This window comes from Arachis ipaensis, chromosome B1 (genome assembly GCF_059453495.1).
Source record: "Arachis ipaensis isolate K30076 ecotype BB chromosome B1, ASM5945349v1, whole genome shotgun sequence".
Classification (NCBI taxonomy): domain Eukaryota; kingdom Viridiplantae; phylum Streptophyta; class Magnoliopsida; order Fabales; family Fabaceae; genus Arachis; species Arachis ipaensis.
In genome coordinates this window covers 87,387,247-87,405,902 of record NC_142436.1, presented here as the reverse complement: position 1 = coordinate 87,405,902, position 18,656 = coordinate 87,387,247, and the positions used below count along the sequence as shown (strand labels likewise).

The window sequence follows — 18,656 nt, the reverse complement described above, 5'->3', positions numbered from 1 at the left end:
TGTCTCTTTTATATCACACGTAGAATACATTATATCACATTGATATAAATAAATTACCAATATATACATATACTCAATTTTCTTCTTCCTCCTTCCCTTTTTTAGACCCATTATCTCAACATTTTCTTGTTTGTTCAATGAGTATTGGTGCTTTAATTATGTTATGCTGGCAGCAAAAATAATTGCTCTTGCCTTAATACTGTATTTTATCATGTCCATTCTTTGTCTTCCCTTATTTGTAGATGTTTATTATTTGTTTTTAGAGCAAGAATAAAGTTGCTCCATTGATTACCTGAAATATATGAAGAACTTATTTATTTATTTTTATTTTTACTTGTTTTAGTCATTTGATTATAGAAACATCACAAGAAGTCAGTGCTCACCACCACCCACCCAGCCTCTACCATCATCTTCTATCCGGCTGGGCCTATTAGAGCAGAGGCTATTGTGCCAAAACAGGAAGGGACTTGTCTAAGATATCTTTTATGCGTTGGTGTAATGCACAAAGGACTTGTCTGAGATATCTTGTGCCTAGTGTTTGGCTATTTCGATGAGTAACTTTCCCACATTTTGCGACAATCGTAAAGGCTGTAGAGTGCTATATAGTTCTTGTTATGTTAGATATGAGCTTTACCCCTTTTTCTTCCTCCTTGATTTCGGTAATGCTGGTGCTTCCATGAAAACGATGAGAGCCATTGTGCATCCTTAGGCTCTGTTTGGATTGGGTTATGGAATGCAAATATGGAGACAACGGAACAGAGACTGAGAGAATGCCTTTTAAATAGATCTCTTTCTTTTTGTATTTGACACAATCCAAATACTGCCTAAAGATCCTCTGGCCCTGCTTCAATTTAAGTACAACTCTAAGTTAATTTTTGCACCCTTTAGCTTATATAATAGAACATGGGACAGTTTGCATCACTCTTTCAAGAAATCAGAATGAATATATAAATGAAATAAAACCAGCTATAATTTTATATCGCCTTAGGCTGGCTTGGATCATGAGCTTCTGCATATAATGCTTGCCTTTTAAGTTTTTCTGCCCCAGCTGAGAGGCATCCCTAGAAACTAGAGCTATGATTTTATCACATTAAATGGTGCTATATTTTGTACATAGCAACAAGTCAGAATTTCAATTGGATCCCAATTTCTTTTAAGTAAATCTAATATTTACTAATAAATGTAAACAAAATATTTATATAGTACAAACGAAACATATGTTTTAAAAAAATTAAGATCTGAGCCGAAGTATAGCATAGATTTTTTTATTGTTATCACTTTCTTCATATAGCCCAATGCCCTTTTTCATCTGTTTTCCTTTATTCACAAATTCAATATGTGATAAACGAAATTCTAATTAATAGCCATATTTATACACTAAAAATTTTGTTGTTTTGCCATTATCTCTTGAATGATTTAATTGCTACTGCTGCTGCTATTGGGTCCCAAATCTGTTTGATTATATCAATTTAATTCTTGCTAAATGATGATTGTGCTGAATTCGTGGTTAAATAGTTGCATATGGCAATTACAATTTTTTTTCTGTAATTTTTACAGTTATTCGTGGTTAAGATTGAAGGCGAAAGTTTTTGGTTAAGGTCTTCCAAGCAGATTTTGTCAAAACGTTGATCGTGTCATGGCAAGGTACAATGCATACTTTAATTCTTTTGATTTGTTAGTTTTGAAGTTGTAATTTAACTTATTATATTTGTACTATAAATTCTATGTTTCTCTTTATTTGTTTTACCTCAATGGGTTTTTAGGGAATTACTTCTAAGATTAGGAACTATTTTCCAACCTAATTACAAGGCTTTGAAAGTCCTTTTCATTGCCCATTCCCTTTATAGCGAATAACACCCTTCCTCCTCTATTCTTGTTATCTTCACTTTGCGACCCCTTATAAATTTTCCTCCTAAAAAAATTAATAATTATCGATTAGGTTTTGTGATATGCCAAAGGATTGGATGGATCTACCGAGGTATAGTGAAGAGTATATCAATGGTGTTATTAGTTTTTTAGACTTTGCATACTCCGAGGGAGAATCGGACGGACGACAAATTCAATGTCCTTGTAAGAGGTGTTGTAACATTAATTGGTATAGAATAGATGTGATATTTGACCATTTAGTAGCCAACGGATTTGTTAAGGGATATAGAACATGGATTAATCATGGCGAATGGGCAATCCCGATGGTAGTTGACGATGACACGGATGATGAAGAAGGTGAACGCGATGACATCTAAGGACTGCTTAATGATGCATTTGGAGATGTAGAATTAGAGTATTTTGGGCGTTTTAAGGTTGTCTTATTTCGGTGTGAGTGGTACAATGCTGGGAGAGATAAGTATGGTCTTATATTTGTTCACTTCCATAAGAAATGCTTTCAGAATGAACCTTTTATACTAGCATCTCAAGCACATCAGTGTTTTTATGTGCAAGATCCATATGAATATAACAAACATTATGTTATGGAAACTGTCCCAAGAGACTTATTTAAAACAAGCGACGAATATGAGTCTGAGGCTCGTCAAACACACTATAGTGAACAACACGAGCGTATAATGAGCCCTGCCATACCAGCTGATGATGGTGAACTTATTCTGGAGAGGACTGATTTACGACCCATGGTTTATTGAAACGGTTCTCCAAGTGACTTCTGCCCAAGAATATGAGGCAGACTTCATTGGGGATTCTGATTCTGATTGGTCATCCTATGCAATTTATTGCTTAATATGTACATATGTATACTTAAGTTTTCTTCTTCACCTTTTTATTCGTAAGTAATACTTATTTTTTTGTTAATTTGTCAGTCTCTTACATTTTTCTTATATTAATTTTGATGGGTATATTGACTCTACTTAACTAATTTATTTGTGTAGGAATAAGGAATTTATTGATCTTAAAGCTACATCAAGTAAGAATTTGCTTAGACAATTTGAGGCTAAGCTACATCCGTGACACTCATCATTATCCTCAGCCCTATGAACGCATGCCTGACAATCACTCCGTTCTATTTGAGCTCAACGTAGTCATTGGGCGACAGCTTGAGTGCGTATCTCTTGGGTTTCTAATCCACGGACCGAGTCTGGAGGTTAGAACCTTCGTGGTATAGGCTAGAATCATTGGCAGCATTCCTGGGATCCGGAAAGTCTAAACCTTTTCTGTGGTATTCCGAGCAGGATCTGGAAGGGGATGACTGTGACGAGCTTCAAACTCGCGAATGTTGGACGCACTGACAGTGTGCAAAAGGATAATGGTCCTATTCCGACGCTAGTGAGAACCGACAGATGATTAGCTGTGCGGTGACAGCGCTTGGTATTTTTCATCCGAGAGGATCATAAATCCTACTATGGAAGGAGGCCATGCGTGTTTGGAGAAGAAGACAGTAGGAAAGCAGAGATTCAGATGATAGAACATCTCTAGAACCTCAGCCTGTTTCTCATTACTGAATCACAAGTACTATTTATTTTATGTTATTTATTTTTCATAAATATAACCACTCTTATTATTAATCTCCTAACTAAGATTTACAAAATAACCATAGCTTGCTTCAAGCCGACAATCTCCGTGGGATCGACCCTTACTCACCTAAGGTATTACTTGGACGACCCAGTGCACTTGCTAGTTAGTTGTGCGGAGTTGTGAAAAGTGTAATCACAATTTCGTGCACCATTGACTATGCCTACTGCTGAGAAAGTCAAGAATGGAGTTCAGGGTGGAAAATTAACACAAGGCTTGAAGAAGTCTAAGCCTACAAACATGGAGGCAGATGAACTTACAAGGAAGCTCGAAGTAATTCGTAAAAGGAACAGCAACATGTCAACAAGTCTAACCCAAGAGCGGAGTTGTCCAAGTTCTACTCAACTCCCAATTAACTAAGGGCAGCAGCAGAATATTCAACTCACAGATGAAGAAACTCAAACAGGGCAAGATGACACAACTTTGCCTTCTCCTGAAACTACCCCACAACCTGAAAGTGCAATGTTGGAGCAAGGAATATCAACAAAGGGTAAGAGGATGCCAAGAGTAAAGGCTACAACAATTGACGAATTCTTAAAGAAAAATGGGATAGACGTGGAAATTGAAGGACCAAGCACTGAACTAAGTGAGGACGGGGAAGAAAGCATGGCACTTGATAAAGACTATTATCAACATGTGATGGAGGACATTGATGATGAAGAAGGTACTATTTTGCTATCTTTCTATCTTTTCTTGTAAATTGTAATGCATCTTTTTTCAATTGGCATCACTAATTAGTCCTTAATCTATTTCCTAATGAATGAAACTAGGAGAGCCAAAGAAGAAGAAAATCCGTGGAAAAACAACTTGCAAGGAGATTTATGCAAGGACTATGGAACAGCGGGAAGAAGTCACTTTTGATATTGGACAGCTCGTAGGACCAACCAACCAAAGTGTTTCTAATTTAACTAGTTTTGTTGGCATTATTGGTAGAAATAAAAGTTTTGTTCGTCTTTTGTACACTAGTTGGCATGCTGTTCCTTCTAAAGCTAAGAAGTTCATGTGGGACTATGTTAACGTAAGACACTTGGTAATTATTGATTTTAATTTTTTTATTCAGAACAAGAGCATATAACAATTACTTATAATCATGAAGACCAAGTTTATCCTCCCAGACAGTGAAAAAAAGTGGGTAATGCAAGCGATTCGAGACGCTTGGAAGCGGTTCAAAGGAAAGATTAAGCAAAAGCACTTCGTTCCCTATGATACTATTGAAGATATGGTGAAGAATCGACCCCCACAAGTACCAGAAAGTGGTTTCATAAAGTTGATCTATTATTGGAGTCATCCTTTAATCCAGGTAAAAGACTATATATATCGAATTTTCATGTGAAACTATTTGACTATTGAATGAGCAATATGGTATTTCGTTATTAATGTGAAGCAGATCTACTGGCACCTTAACACTTAGCAGTCTTATGTTTTTTGATGTCTCAATAAGCACTGATTGGATGTGAATTATTGTTATTAAAAGAAAATTTATTAAGTGTTTTAGCATTATGTGATGTCTATATGCCTTTTTACTTGGCTAGCTACTTTTTTGCTCTGATTTCAAACCTGCTAGAACCAACAGAATGTGTCAGTATTCTTGCAGTTTTTCCCCTTCCATTTTCTTGCAACATAGATAAAGGATTGGTTTGGGAGATAAAATACTTAATTCATATGCAACTTGCGTAATTGGTCGGTATCACTCATCTATACTGCATGGACAAGAAAAGATCTACCAATGTATCCTTTGGATAAGGCATTCGGCATTTAAAAATTGCTAACCAGTCTTAGTTTGTGGAGAACATTAAGAGATGATCTTCAATAATTACAATGGTCAAAGAATATTGGAATTTTTTGGAGTTCCTAGTCATTAATTATTATCAATTTCAATGATACATTTCCTGATCCTATTGTATCTCTCATAGAATAATAGAATAAAGGGAGAATATTTCTAGAATATTTTTTGGAATAATACGGCCATATTTAGAAGATCAAAAGGGTTATTTTCTTTTTAAATTAGATTTTTTAAAACCAAAATGATAATGTATTTACCTATTTCTGATTAGGGTTTTTTTGAATGGTATATTGGTCCGAACTCCTTGATCATACTAGTTTATATCACAGTCTCAATAAAACCGTTTGATGCATACTATCAAAGGATTCCAGATTACATCTTTCCAATTGCTTCATAGCTCTAGGACTGAACCAGTTGATATCACAATAGTGAAGTGTAGGGTTTGGTACATCTTTACAGTTGTGAAAATGTGAACAGGTGCTCCAATGTATTATAAATAGATCTTTTATGCTTGCTTTTGGGTATTGTTCATGAGCAATTTTTTTTAACACTTTGAAATTGGGGGCTTATATATTGTCGCTTCGTGGATAAATTGTACTAAATAGTTTGTATAATCAGATGTAGAGTTAGGTTCATTGTTTTTTAATAATATTTAACAAGTGAATGTGATATATTTTTCAATGTTTTAGCTTAATAATGCAGCCTTGCTAGTAGATTTGCCTAACTCATTATGCTGCATGTGTTAGTAAATGTATGCTAACTTTTTATTCACTTCCAGTCAATAAGTCAAAGAAACAAGCAACACAAGGAAAAACAGAAGTTTCCACATCGCATGGGGCCAATCAATTTCGGAAGAGTACGAGTGGCTATGGTAAACAGTAGATTTATATTTATTAGAATTTATATTTGCATAAATTGAAGGAAGAAACCGAAGTAAGATCTTGTTTTGCAGCGAGTAACAAAGGAAACAAACGAGGAACCAAAAAGGTTTGAGATGTTCATTGCTACCCAAACAAGTCGAAAGAGGAAAGAAGTGGATGAAAAAACACAGACTGCTGTTGTAAGAGTTCATTGAATCATTCATAATGACATTTCAAATTTGGGATACGGTAACTAACTCAATTTTAAATGTTTCTTCTATGCAGGAAGACTTCCAACACCCCCAAGCTGCTGGTGAAACAGAAGAGAAAGCATTTGAGGCCTTATTCGGGAAAGAACAACCAGGTCGGGTAAGGTTGTATGGAAGATCTGTGACAAAAATTGATTTAAAAAAACATGCTGAAATTAATGAAATCAAGAATCAGCACAAAGAGGAAGTGTCCAGTCTGAAGGATAAACTTGGACACATGGAGGCCCAACAGCAAAAACAAGAGGCCAAACAGCAAAAACAAGAGGAAGAGATTCATGGGTTGCAAAATATGATCAAGTTAATACTGCAGCGATTAGAACCTGGAATAAGGCCAGAAGAACTAGAAGCTTTATTATAAAACGCCCAACAGTCTCCGATTGATGCGAATAATGGCCATGGATCAACTCATTTTCCGAACTTAGATGTGGTATGTCCTTATCTATTCCTTGTTCCATAGCTTTTTACTTGCATTTACATTAATTGCTATGGCTAGAAATATTTGTTGGCTTTATTAACACTGAAGTTGTATTGCTATGGCTGAAATTTGTTTGTCCAATTCTGGTTGTTGTATTTCTGATTTTGTGCACTTGGTACATATGAATTTATCCCTATATCTAATTTAAGTGTGAAAGTCTGGTTAATTAGTGTATCAAAAATGATATAGGGACATATCAGGACTATGTTAAAGGAAATGGAAGAAGGAAACACCTGCAGATTTTCATGGTTGGAATGAAACAAGATAATACATAATTCCTTGAATTCACCTCTTCTGCCGTGACCATGTTATTTTTTTTTAAGTATATGCTTTCTTGGTTTACTATGTCTATGTATTCCATTTAATTTTATAATTAATAATCACATTATGAATATTTTTTTAACTATTTTTCTATATAATTATGCAGGGTAACAATGAAGATTAAGCAATGAAGATTAAGCTGACTATTATTGTGGTTTATTGGCTAAGATAGAGTGCTATTTAGAATCTTTACATATATGGTTGACTAATGACTTTCATTAGAAGATACTTTTATTAGCTAAGTGATATTATGGTTTTGATATGGCTATGCTTACTTTAGTGTGAGATGTATGAATTTTTACAGTTAACTTTATTCTATTACTTTTGGATCAATATTATAAATATATTTTGGTTAGAGATAATTTTTATTATTTAAAGAAATTATTTAGTATAATTATGTATTATTTTTATTTTGTAATATTCAACTCATTTAAATAAAAATGCAGAATTATTATACATGTAATCATATTAACTATTATGTTGTATTAATAATTATTAGATATATATATATATATATATATATATATATATATATATATATATATATATATATATATATATATATATATACAGAAAAAAACAAGACCTAAGGCTACACTTATATACAGTAGCTATAGTATACAAAAAAAAAAAAACGAGACCTAAGGCTACACTTATATACAGTAGCTATAGTATACAATAAAAAAAGAGGAACCTAAGGCTACACTTATAAAAAGTAGCTATGGTATACAATGTGGCTACGCTTTACAGGTGATGCAGTAGCGTTGAAAAGCGTAGCCTATTCTGGAAAAATGAAAGCTGAAAAGCGTAGCTTTTGGTCCTGAACAGCATCACTTGAAAAGCGCACCCTATTCCCAAACGCCAAAAGCGTAGCCCTTGGGGCAGAAAAGCGTAGCATTTGAGAATAGGCAACGGCCGAATAGGAATGACCCAAAAAAGCGTAGCCGTAGCCCAAAAAGCATAGCCGTAGCCTAAGGCATCATTTTTTTCACTTTTGGCTACACTTTTCAAGTGTACCTGAATGGGTGTTGATGTTAGAGATTTTTGCCAGTAAAGAATGTCATAAAAATAGTCGCGTTGTAGATATAGTTTCTAAACCAATAAAAATCCCTTTCGTGCAAACCTTTTGGTTGTCACAAGTAACAAACCCCTTAAAAATTGATAACCGAAGTATTCAAACCTCGGGTCGTCTTCTCAAGGAACTGCAGGGAAGTATGTTCTTATTATTGGTTATGGAGATTGTAAATTGGGGTTTCAAGAATGAGGAACAAATATGACAAATAATTTAAATGGCAATTAAAAATAAATAAATACTGTAAAGCAAACTTTTGGCAAGTTATGAGAAATTAGAGGTCCTATCCTGTCTATCCTTATCAATGATGATAATAATTGAATCTTAATTTCACTTCGTTAGCCTTTACTAATATAAAGGAAGGTCAAGGGATTAATTGGTTTGATCTTCGGATCCTATTTATTTCCTAAGAAAAGATTGGGATTATTGAAGTTCAATTCAATTAACAAGATAACAATTATCAATCGTGTTTGAGTTTGACAACTCCTGAGTTACTGATTTCTTAACCAAAACCAAAAGGGGAAGTAAATCTACTGGAATAAAAATTTCTTCAGAGTAAAAGCAACAATAGCATAAATAAAAGAAATCAATATTAAAACTGAAATACCTCAAATAACATTAATAGAAGAGTGATCTGTAACATGAAAGGATTCATAAAGTAACTTGCAAAAGTAAACAAAAGGAATATTGAACCTGACCAAAAGAGATAATCCTAAAAGCGAATAAAAATCCTAAATCTAAATCCTAATCCTAAAGAGAGAGGAGAGAACCTCTCTCCAAACTAAACCTAAATCATCGAAAGTAACTAAATTGGCGAGCTCCCTTTGAATGGATGCATTCCCTCACTTCAATACCTCTGGTCTATGCCTTCTGGACTTGGATTTAGGCCGAAAAGGGCTTCAGAATTCGCTATGAGCATTTTTTGCAATTTCTGGTGCGTGGCCTCTGTCACGCGTCCGCGTGGGTCACGCGGTCGTGTCATTCTGAGCTTTTCTTGTCACGCGGTCGCGTCAGTCATACGGCCGTGTCGCTGTTGATTCGCGCTTGGCATGCGTCCGTGTCGCCCATGCGATCGCGTGGATGCCAGTTTCTTCAGAAACTCCGTTTTGCGCTTTCCTTCCATTTTTGTATGTTTCTTTTCCATCCTTTAAGTCATTCCTGCCTTAGAGGATTTGAAACTACTCAACACACTAATCACGGCATCGAATGGAAATAAAGATAATTAAAATAATTAATTTAAAAGCATAGGAAACATGTTTTTCACATACATCACATAATAAGGAAGGGAAAGTAAAACCATGCAATTAATATGAATAAGTGGGTAAAGGGTTGAATAAATCACTCAAACTAAGCACAAAATATGTCATAAAACATGGGTTTATCAACCTCCCCACACTTAAACAATAGCATGTCCTCATGCTAAGTCCAAGGTAATGAGTAAGGTTAAAGTGGTGGAATGTCATGCAATGCAATCTAACCTAAATGCAACTACCTAAATGAGTCATGCAATTCTAATTTATTCACTCATATATAAAGCTTACATGTAGTTAAATTAATTCACATTCTCAAGGAATCATATATATACATATCCAACCCTTAAATAATAAAGCACTTTTGCAAATGAGATGGGAAAGAAAAATATTTTACAAACTTGCAAAACAATTAGTAAATTAAGCATAGATATATGTTGATGAGTTATTGAACCCTCACTGGATTTTGTGTTTACTCTCTAGTCACTCAGTGTTTATTGGGTTAATCACTCTATTCTTCTTTTTATTCCTACTTTCTATAACTTTGTTGTTCATCTAACCAATCAACAATTATAGAATATAGTCATACCAAAAATCATGAGGTCTTTAATTAAGGTTGTAATGGGGCCAAGGTAAAGGTAAGGATATATGTATAAGGCTAAGTGAGCTAATAAGTGAATCCTCAATTAGACTAAGATCTCACCTAACATACATACTTAGTAAAACAAAACTACTTTACCTGTTTTCCCATCTTTTCACTTTTGATGTTACATGCTCATGTCTTGATATTTATTTTTATCCCATGTGCATTGTTTTTATTTTGCATTTTGGGGAATTCTTTTGTATCCCCTTTATTCAAATGCTGAAATTAAAATATTATAATAAATATATTTTTATTTTTTTTATTTTTTTATTTTTTTTAATTTTTTTTAATGCACATGACAATTTAATTATTTTAATCTCACATGAGCATGTTTTCCAAAAATTTTATTTTGATTAATTTTATTTCTTTCAACTTCCTACCCTTTCTTTTTATCATCTATGTTCCCAATAGGTTTTCCCACACTTAAACAATAAACAATTTCTATCTTAAGCTAACCAAGGATTCAACTTGGGATTTTTTTTATTTTGTTTTTCTGCTTAAGGCTAGTAATGTGGTTATTAAAAAAAAAGGGGGGGGGTATTTAAAGGCTCAAGGGGACTAACAAAGGTGATGTAAAAGGTAGGCTATTTTTGGGACAAGTGGGTTAAAATCAAATAATGGCCTCAATCACTTTCTTGGTATGTATCTATATTCTACAACTGGACATATAGATTAAAACAAAGTAAAGAACATCAGAATAAAAAGAAGCGAAACACACAGGGATGAAATTATGGTTTGAATGCAACCATACAATTAATGCTCAAGACTCACAGGCTATGTGTTCTCTAACTCAAACATCATATATCATTCATATATGTTATGCAGGTTTAGTTAAAAATTCCCATTATTCTCATAAAAAAATTATTTAGGGTGGCCTTTAAGGTTTTAATGTTTCTCCTTGATGAAATGTTGTTAACTAACTAACATGTAATGCTATATATACAAGGTGTGTGGATTGTTTTAATTCTGTTAAAGTCTCTAGTTTACTTCCTTTTTATATTTTCAATTTTAACTAAGCTATCTTATGCTAAAAAGGGTAAACTATACTAATTAATCCACAGTTTCTATAACTAATAAGTTAGAATTGCAAGCTAAACTAAATAACTAAAATATGAACTAAAGTGCAAAATGCAGAAATAGAATGAAAATACATAAAAGTAGCAGTGTATAAGTACTCAGAAAATAAAAATAAAAATAAAGAGAAAAATACAGAAAAATATCCAAAATAAAAGAAAAAGAGTCTGTAGTGGTTCACCAAAATAATACGCCAGAGATGGCGACCTCCCCACACTTAAAATGAAGCATCGTCTCTGATGCTCACTCAAGCAGGGTGTGAAGGGGTGTCATCACTGGAAGGATGGTAGCTGGAGTCTCTGTGGTGGTGGTCTGAGGAACTTGCTGCTGCAGAGGAGGTGCTGTCTGGATAGGGATCTCAGGATCTGCAGCCTGAATCTGATGTGAAACCTCTGCCTGTGGTGTAGCCTGCTCTGTCTCTCCCTGGGGATGGGTCTCAGCCTCGGGATCATCCGCCTCCTCCTCAGATGCCTCGGATGGTGTGTCAGGCTCGGAGAGGATGTCGCCAGAGTGTATCATTAGCTTCAGGTGCTCATAGCGTCGCTTGTTGCGACGCTCCATCTGGTCAAGTCGTCGAAACAAGCGGTGCACTAGATGATAGATGGGCTCTGGGGCAGGTGGAGGTGCAGTGGTGGTGGCAGGTGTGGCTGTGGAGGAAGAGGGGCCGGCAGAAGGTGTGGCTGTCTCAGCAGTGGCAGTCAGGAATGGAGGTCTGTAGCCTAAGGCTAGAAAGTTCCTGCTGTGCGGGATAATCTTCTTGCATTATGCAGCAGGTGGCCTCTCATCAGCATCCTCCCATGGCACGTCAGCTCGACGGCCCAGCTGTGTAACCAGATAGGGAAAGGGAAGAGTGCCTCGGACGTGGACCCTGGCCATATAGTGCCGGATAAAGCGTGGCAGGTATAGGTCCTTACCCTCCATCACACACCAAAGGAGGGTGATCATAGCGGCTGGTATCTCAGTCTCGTGAGTACTCGGCATAATGTAGTTGTTGAATATCTGATGCCATAGCCGAGCCTCATCGTTTAGGTAATTCCGCTTGATCCCCTTGGGCATGGTGGTGTTCTGACCCATGATCCAAGGAACTGTCGGGTCAAGGGCGATCCTCGCCTTTACTGCATCCCAGTCAAATCGCATAAAGTGCATATCCTCCTCAGCTTTCTGATAACCATCTGTCTAATCAGTCTTAGGCAGAAGTTTCAGAACATCTTCTATCGCCTCCTCAGTAAGCAGAATCTGCTTCCCTCTGAGGTTCACTGCATCTAGGGAAGTTTTGAAGTAGTTGCAGTAGAATTCCCTAACCCAAGATGCATTGACCTCTGTCAGGTTTCTCTCCAGGAAGAACCAGCCTCTTTGTTTGATTTGATCAGAGGTGTACTGCTGGAGTTCTTCTGGGATCTTCAAAGTTCTCTCCAGGTATAGGTTCCTGGAGGTTGCAAACACCGGATATTTAAGCTCACAGTATCGGTTTGCAAATTTAATCAGATCAGTGGCAGGAAGTAGCTGGTCGGCCTTCTCCTGTGAGGTGAAGTTTTTCTCCCGCCAGGAGGCATCATGCATGAGATCTATGATAGACAAAGATGATTCTCCTCTTTTACGTTTGCCAGTGGTAGCCTTTCCTTTTCCCTTTCTCTGGGAATCTGACATCCTGAAAAACAGAAAACCAGGATATAATAAAAATAGAAAAACAAATAGGCAAATAGTCAAAAGAAACACAAAGTGGCAAAGGAGAATTAGAATGAGGTAAATGAGTTAAGTGAATATGCATTAAGGATTGTAAAGGAGTGAAAAGTTTGAAAGGAAGAATTCACAATCCAAAATGTAATAGAAAGCATGTTAAGTAGGAAAAATTATCAGTATGCCATGATTAGAAAGTTAAAAGAAAGTGAAAAACCAGAAAAGAGATTTTAAAAGGTGAGTTTGGTTGGAATTGAAAAAGAGTGTCAGAAAATTAGAATTAGTGAGTTAGTGAAAATGGGTTAAGGTAAGTGGCATAAGGATAAGTTTTTTTAAGTAACAACCATTCACAATTAGAAGCGATAAGTAACTCAAAACCAAACAAGGAAAACAAGTGGATGATGATTCAGATAGATATAGAAATAACAAAAAATAGAATCAAACATCAAAATTGCAATTTAGAACCAGGAGATCAAAGAAAATAAGAATACGTGCCTAAGTATTCATGAATTGGTTTGGTGAAATATAAGGAAAGCACAGTTGAAAATGCCAAAACCAAGCTAAGACATGAAGGGAAATAATTTACAGAAATTTGGACAGCATTCCGGCTAAAATTGGACTGTCCCGGAAAATAAACAGCATAGAATAGTTCATATGAATCAAAAATAAAGCTGCAATTACATATAAAGAGTATGATCATGAAAAGTCAGAGTAAAGGGCAGCATGAAATAAGAAATTACGGCATATGAACTAACATCATAGCAGCAGCAGGATTGTGAAAACATAAAGCAATAAACACGAACGGTGCAATTAAACAGACCTAAATCCACTAACCACATCCTAGGCTACCTAACAACCTAAAATCCACTACAGCACGCATATCTAACTAGCCTAAAATATGAACATAAACAGAAAGATATGAACTAACTATGGATAGATAAAAGGGTGACGTTTTGCGGAACCTGGAAGGCCGTAGAATGAGATTGGGCAGAAAGGTGGCTGGCGGTGGTGGTGATGGCGGCACGGCTGTTCGGGGCAGGGGGAAAAAGCGGTAATGGGGCATAGGGGGGATAGGGGAAGGGGTGGTGGTGCTGGTGGATGGGGGGGCATGGCTGGGACGGGCGGCGGCGGTGGTTGGTGGTGCGCGGAGGAGCAGGGGCGGGGAGGGGGAAAAGAGGAAGAAAGAAGGAGAAAGAAGGGGAGGGAGGAAGGGGGGAAGGTGGTGGCGGCGTCTGGGGGTGGCGGTGGTGGTGGTTGGATTGGAGAAGAGAGAAGGGAGGGGAGGGGGTTCAGGAGGGGCGATAATAGGGTTTCGCGTGACCTGTGGGATTATAAATTTAAATCCACGCGGCCGCGTGGGACACGCAGTCGCGTGGCTGGTGCGAAATAGGGGGTGATGCGATCGCGTGGGTTGCGCGATCGCATGGAAGGGATAAAAGGGGGTAGGACGCGATCGCCTGGGGCATACGATCGCGTCGCTGGAATTTGTGCTAAACACATGAATCCAGCGTCATTCCAGCCCAACTCTCTGTCTCCTTTTGGGATTTGTGCAATCCATGCGACGCGATCGCGTCGCTCACGCGGTCGCGTGGGATTGAGTGTGTGCAAGTGACGCGATCGTGGCAGGCACGAGATCGCGTGGGTCATTTTGTGCTAGACGCACAATGGCCACACGATTCCAGCCCAACTTTCTGGACGTTGGATCCTTACGCCGATTTCCAGGACACGCGGCCGCGTGGATGACGCGGTCGTGTGGATAATGTTTTACGCCATTCGACGCGATCGCATGGATGATGCGGTTGCGCGAATCTCTTTTTTTTTGTTTTTTACATATGCATGAAAAGTGCAGAATGCAATGATTAATATGAGTGAGATGCAAAATTCCAGGTTCAATATAATAAAATAAAATAAAACTTGAAAACAAATAAAACTAAATAAAAATTAAAAAGAAACGATTATACCATGGTGGGTTGTCTCCCACCTAGCACTTTTAGTTAAAGTCCTTAAGTTGGACATTGGAGGAGATTCCTGTTATGGCGGCTTATGCTTAAATTCATCCAAAAATCTCCACCAATGCTTGGAATGCCAATAGCCTCCGGGGTCCCAAACTAGGCATGTAAAGCTTCTGAGCAGCTTCAAACAGAGTCTCAGGCTCCCAGGGTGATGAATGTCAAAATAGAATCCATGATCCCAAGCCTTGTTTTTAAATCCGCCTCTGTCTTGATCTATATTTTTCCATCCGGGCGGTTTAGAAAGTAGATTCTCACCATAGTGACCAAACGTTTTCTGAGATCTATTCAATTGAGCATGATACCAATCCGTGCACTTCGATTTGAAGCGTGGAACCTTATTGAACCTTGTACACCAGCTCTGAGTACGAGCCATTTCCCTCTTACTCTTAAAGCCGCAGAGGGCTCTAAGCTGGCCATCTGTTTCAAGTAAACCATATTCAAGTGAATAAGTAAAGTTAAAGGTTAAGGATTGTACCCACTTGAAGCTTGTATTAGGCGGTAATGGCCTTGGGGTAGGTGTTTCTGGTGGTTATGTAAGTTCTTCTTCCTTGTGCTCATCTGTGAATTCCTCCACTTCTTCGCAAGATTCTTCAAATGCATCTGTATCCTGGTCAAAGTCTTCTATGTCTTCCTCATCACTCGAGTCATAGATTGGAGGTTGAGAGAAATCTACCTCTGCATCATCTTCGTATTCATTTGGGGAAGATTCTTCGATCTCAGAGAATTCACTTGCGGATGCAAGTTCATTACTAAGAGAGCTTGACTTGTGATTATCATCATCAAGGGAATTTGTGTCCTGGGTTATTCCGTCTAGTTCTTCATAAACGACTTGCCTCGGGGATTATGCTCTATCCTTCTTAGCATCAACTGTAGTGTCCTCGACGGAGTTCTCTTCAGCTCTGGATTCCCATGGAGGTTCAGCATCTCCTAGATCTTCAACCAACTCTTCTTCTTGCATAATGACAGCTTCTTCCACTTGTTCAAGTATGAATTCATTCTCTGTCTTATCCACTGGAGTTTCTAGTGTCTCCTTCATGCTACGCTCTTCATTAGATTGTCCACATGGGGCTGTGGTTGGTCCTTGAATGTTCGCGCGTCTAGAAGATAATTGAATTACTGCTTGCTCTCTTTGTCGAATGGTTGTTTGAAGTTTATTTACTGTTGCCTTGAGGCGAACCTCTGATTGTCAAGGTGATGGATTTGGACATGAAACATAGGGAAGTGGTGGTGCTTGGGGGTGATTGGATTGGAACTGAGGTAGGAAAGGATCATACGGTGGCGAATGGTGAAGAGAAGCTTGTGAGTGTGGTGGTTCGAGGTTATGTTGAGAGGTTGGTCTATAGGCATGGGGTGGGGCTTGTTGGTAGTCACAAGGTTGTCCACCATATCTATCAGCTGGGTATGCATTGTAGAATGGTCGTTGTCCATGATATCTTGGAGGGTGTTGTTGCCTGAAGGGTTGATTAGATCCTCTTGGCTCCATCCATCCATGATTGGTTTGACCTTGATGCATATTCCTGCTGTAACTTCTATTTCCTTCAACAAAGTTAGACCCAAAATCAAAGCGAGAGGGGTGAGAATTCATAGTAGCAAATAAAATTAAAAAGGAAAAAAACAGAAATAAATAAACAAGCAAAAGAAAAATATTTACAATAACCAATAATAAGGCACACGTTAGCAGTTCCCCCGGCAACGGCGCCATTTTGACGTTAGAGATTTTTGCAGGTAAAGAATGTCATAAAAACAGTCGCGTTGTAGATATAGTTTCTAAACCAACAAAAATCCCTTTCGTGCAAACGTTTTGGTTGTCACAGGTAACAAACCCCTTAAAAATTGATAACCGAAGTATTCAAACCTCGGGTCGTCTTCTCAAGAAACTGCAGGGAAGTATGTTCTTATTATTGGTTATGGAGATTGTAAATTTGGGGTTTCAAGAATGAGGAACAAATATGACAAATAATTTAAATGGCAATTAAAAATAAATAAATACTGTAAAGCAAACTTTTGGCAAGGTATGAGAAATTAGAGGTCCTATCCTGGCTATCCTTATCAATGATGATAATAATTGAATCTTAATTTCACTTCGTTAGCCTTTACTAATATAAAGGAAGGTTAAGGGATTAATTGGTTTGATCTTCGGATCCTATTTATTTCCTAAGAAAAGATTGGGATTATTGAAGTTCAATTCAATTAACAAGATAACAATTATCAATCGTGTTTGAGTTTGACAACTCCTGAGTTACTGATTTCTTAACCAAAACCAAAAGGGGAAGTAAATCTACTGGAATAAAAATGTCTTCAGAGTAAAAGCAACAATAGCATAAATAAAAGAAATCAATATTAAACTGAAATACCTCAAATAACATTAATAGAAGAGTGATCTGTAACATGAAAGGATTAATAAAGTAACTTGCAAAAGTAAACAAAAGGAATATTGAACCTGACCAAAAGAGATAATCCTGAAAGCGAATAAAAATCCTAAATCTAAATCCTAATCCTAAAGAGAGAGGAGAGAACCTCTCTCCAAACTAAACCTAAATCATCGAAAATAACTAAATTGGCGAGCTCCCTTTGAATGGATGCATTCCCTCACTTCAATACCTCTGGTCTATGCCTTCTAGACTTGGATTTGGGCCAAAAAGGGCTTCAGAATTTGCTATGAGCATTTTTTGCAATTTCTGGTGTGTGGCCTCTGTCACGCGTCCGCGTGGGTCACGCAGTCGCGTCATTTGGAGCTTTTCTTGTCACGTGGTCGCGTCAGTCATGCGGCCGCGTCATATGTATTTTGCTTAAGGCGCGTGGTCGCGTCAGTCATGCGGCCGCGTCGCTGTTGATTCGCGCTTGGCTTGCGTCCACGTCGCCCATGCGATCGCGTGGATGCCAGTTTCTTCAGAAACTCCAATTTGCACTTTCCTTCCATTTTTGTATGTTTTCTTTCCATCCTTTACGTCATTCCTACCTTAGAGGATCTGAAACTACTCAACACACTAATCACGGCATCGAATGGAAATAAAGGTAATTAAAATAATTAATTTAAAAGCATAGGAAACATGTTTTTCACATACATCACATAATAAGGAAGGAAAAATAAAACCATGCAATTAATATGAATAAGTGGGTAAAGGGTTGAATAAATCACTCAAACTAAGCACAAAATATGTCATAAAATATGGGTTTATCAGGTGTTTTTCTTGTAGTGCAAAGAGCAAAATCAAGTGGGAGTGGCACTTGAAACCACACGCCAACTTCTCCCTGCAGCCTCCAACCTTCAACCAAGCCCACTCCAACTCTCATTCAAGCCACAATTGTTAACCAATCAAGGCCACAAGAAGCATCTAGAATAGTTTATTTTCATTTCATTGTAATTTTCTTTCAATTTCATTTAAGTTTGTAATTTAGGAGAGCCTATATAAAGGCCTTAGTTTCATAGAATTAGGGATCATCTATCATCATAAGGCTGGACACATTTGGAGGAGTGAGTCTTCGGACCCTCCTTCCCACCATTCTCTTCTCCTCTTCCACTTTCTTACTTGTAAATATTAGTTATGAATTACTAACTCTTTCCATTGGGAAAGAGAGCTCTATTGCTATTTGATGGATTGATTGTTTTTATTCTTTTTCTTCTATTCATCTCTCTTTGATTTACTAGAAAGAATTTCGTTCTTCATTCTAGCATTCAATTATCTTGGAAAAGAGATTGA

General features: G+C 37.3%; 1 protein-coding gene across 1 annotated transcript; it reads left to right on the top strand.

The window, feature by feature from the left end:
* The first annotated feature begins 4,125 nt into the window (after nt 1–4,125).
* Nucleotides 4,126–6,789, top strand: LOC107607520 (uncharacterized). The gene is made up of 6 exons (XM_088502871.1): nt 4,126–4,183; nt 4,290–4,537; nt 4,616–4,819; nt 6,081–6,173; nt 6,224–6,289; nt 6,448–6,789. Exons 1-6 carry the CDS (start codon nt 4,126–4,128, stop codon nt 6,787–6,789), a joined length of 1,011 nt encoding a protein of 336 aa, XP_088358997.1.
* Nucleotides 6,790–18,656: the final 11,867 nt, after the last annotated feature.

Bases quoted from the DNA above. Each gene is read 5' to 3' on its own strand.
- LOC107607520 (XM_088502871.1), top strand. From the start codon at position 4,126: ATGGCACTTGATAAAGACTATTATCAACATGTGATGGAGGACATTGAT. The intron at 4,184-4,289 runs GTACTATTTTGC...GAATGAAACTAG, and splicing joins GGACATTGATGATGAAGAAG to GAGAGCCAAAGAAGAAGAAA. The intron at 6,174-6,223 runs GTAAACAGTAGA...CATAAATTGAAG, and splicing joins GAAGAGTACGAGTGGCTATG to GAAGAAACCGAAGTAAGATC.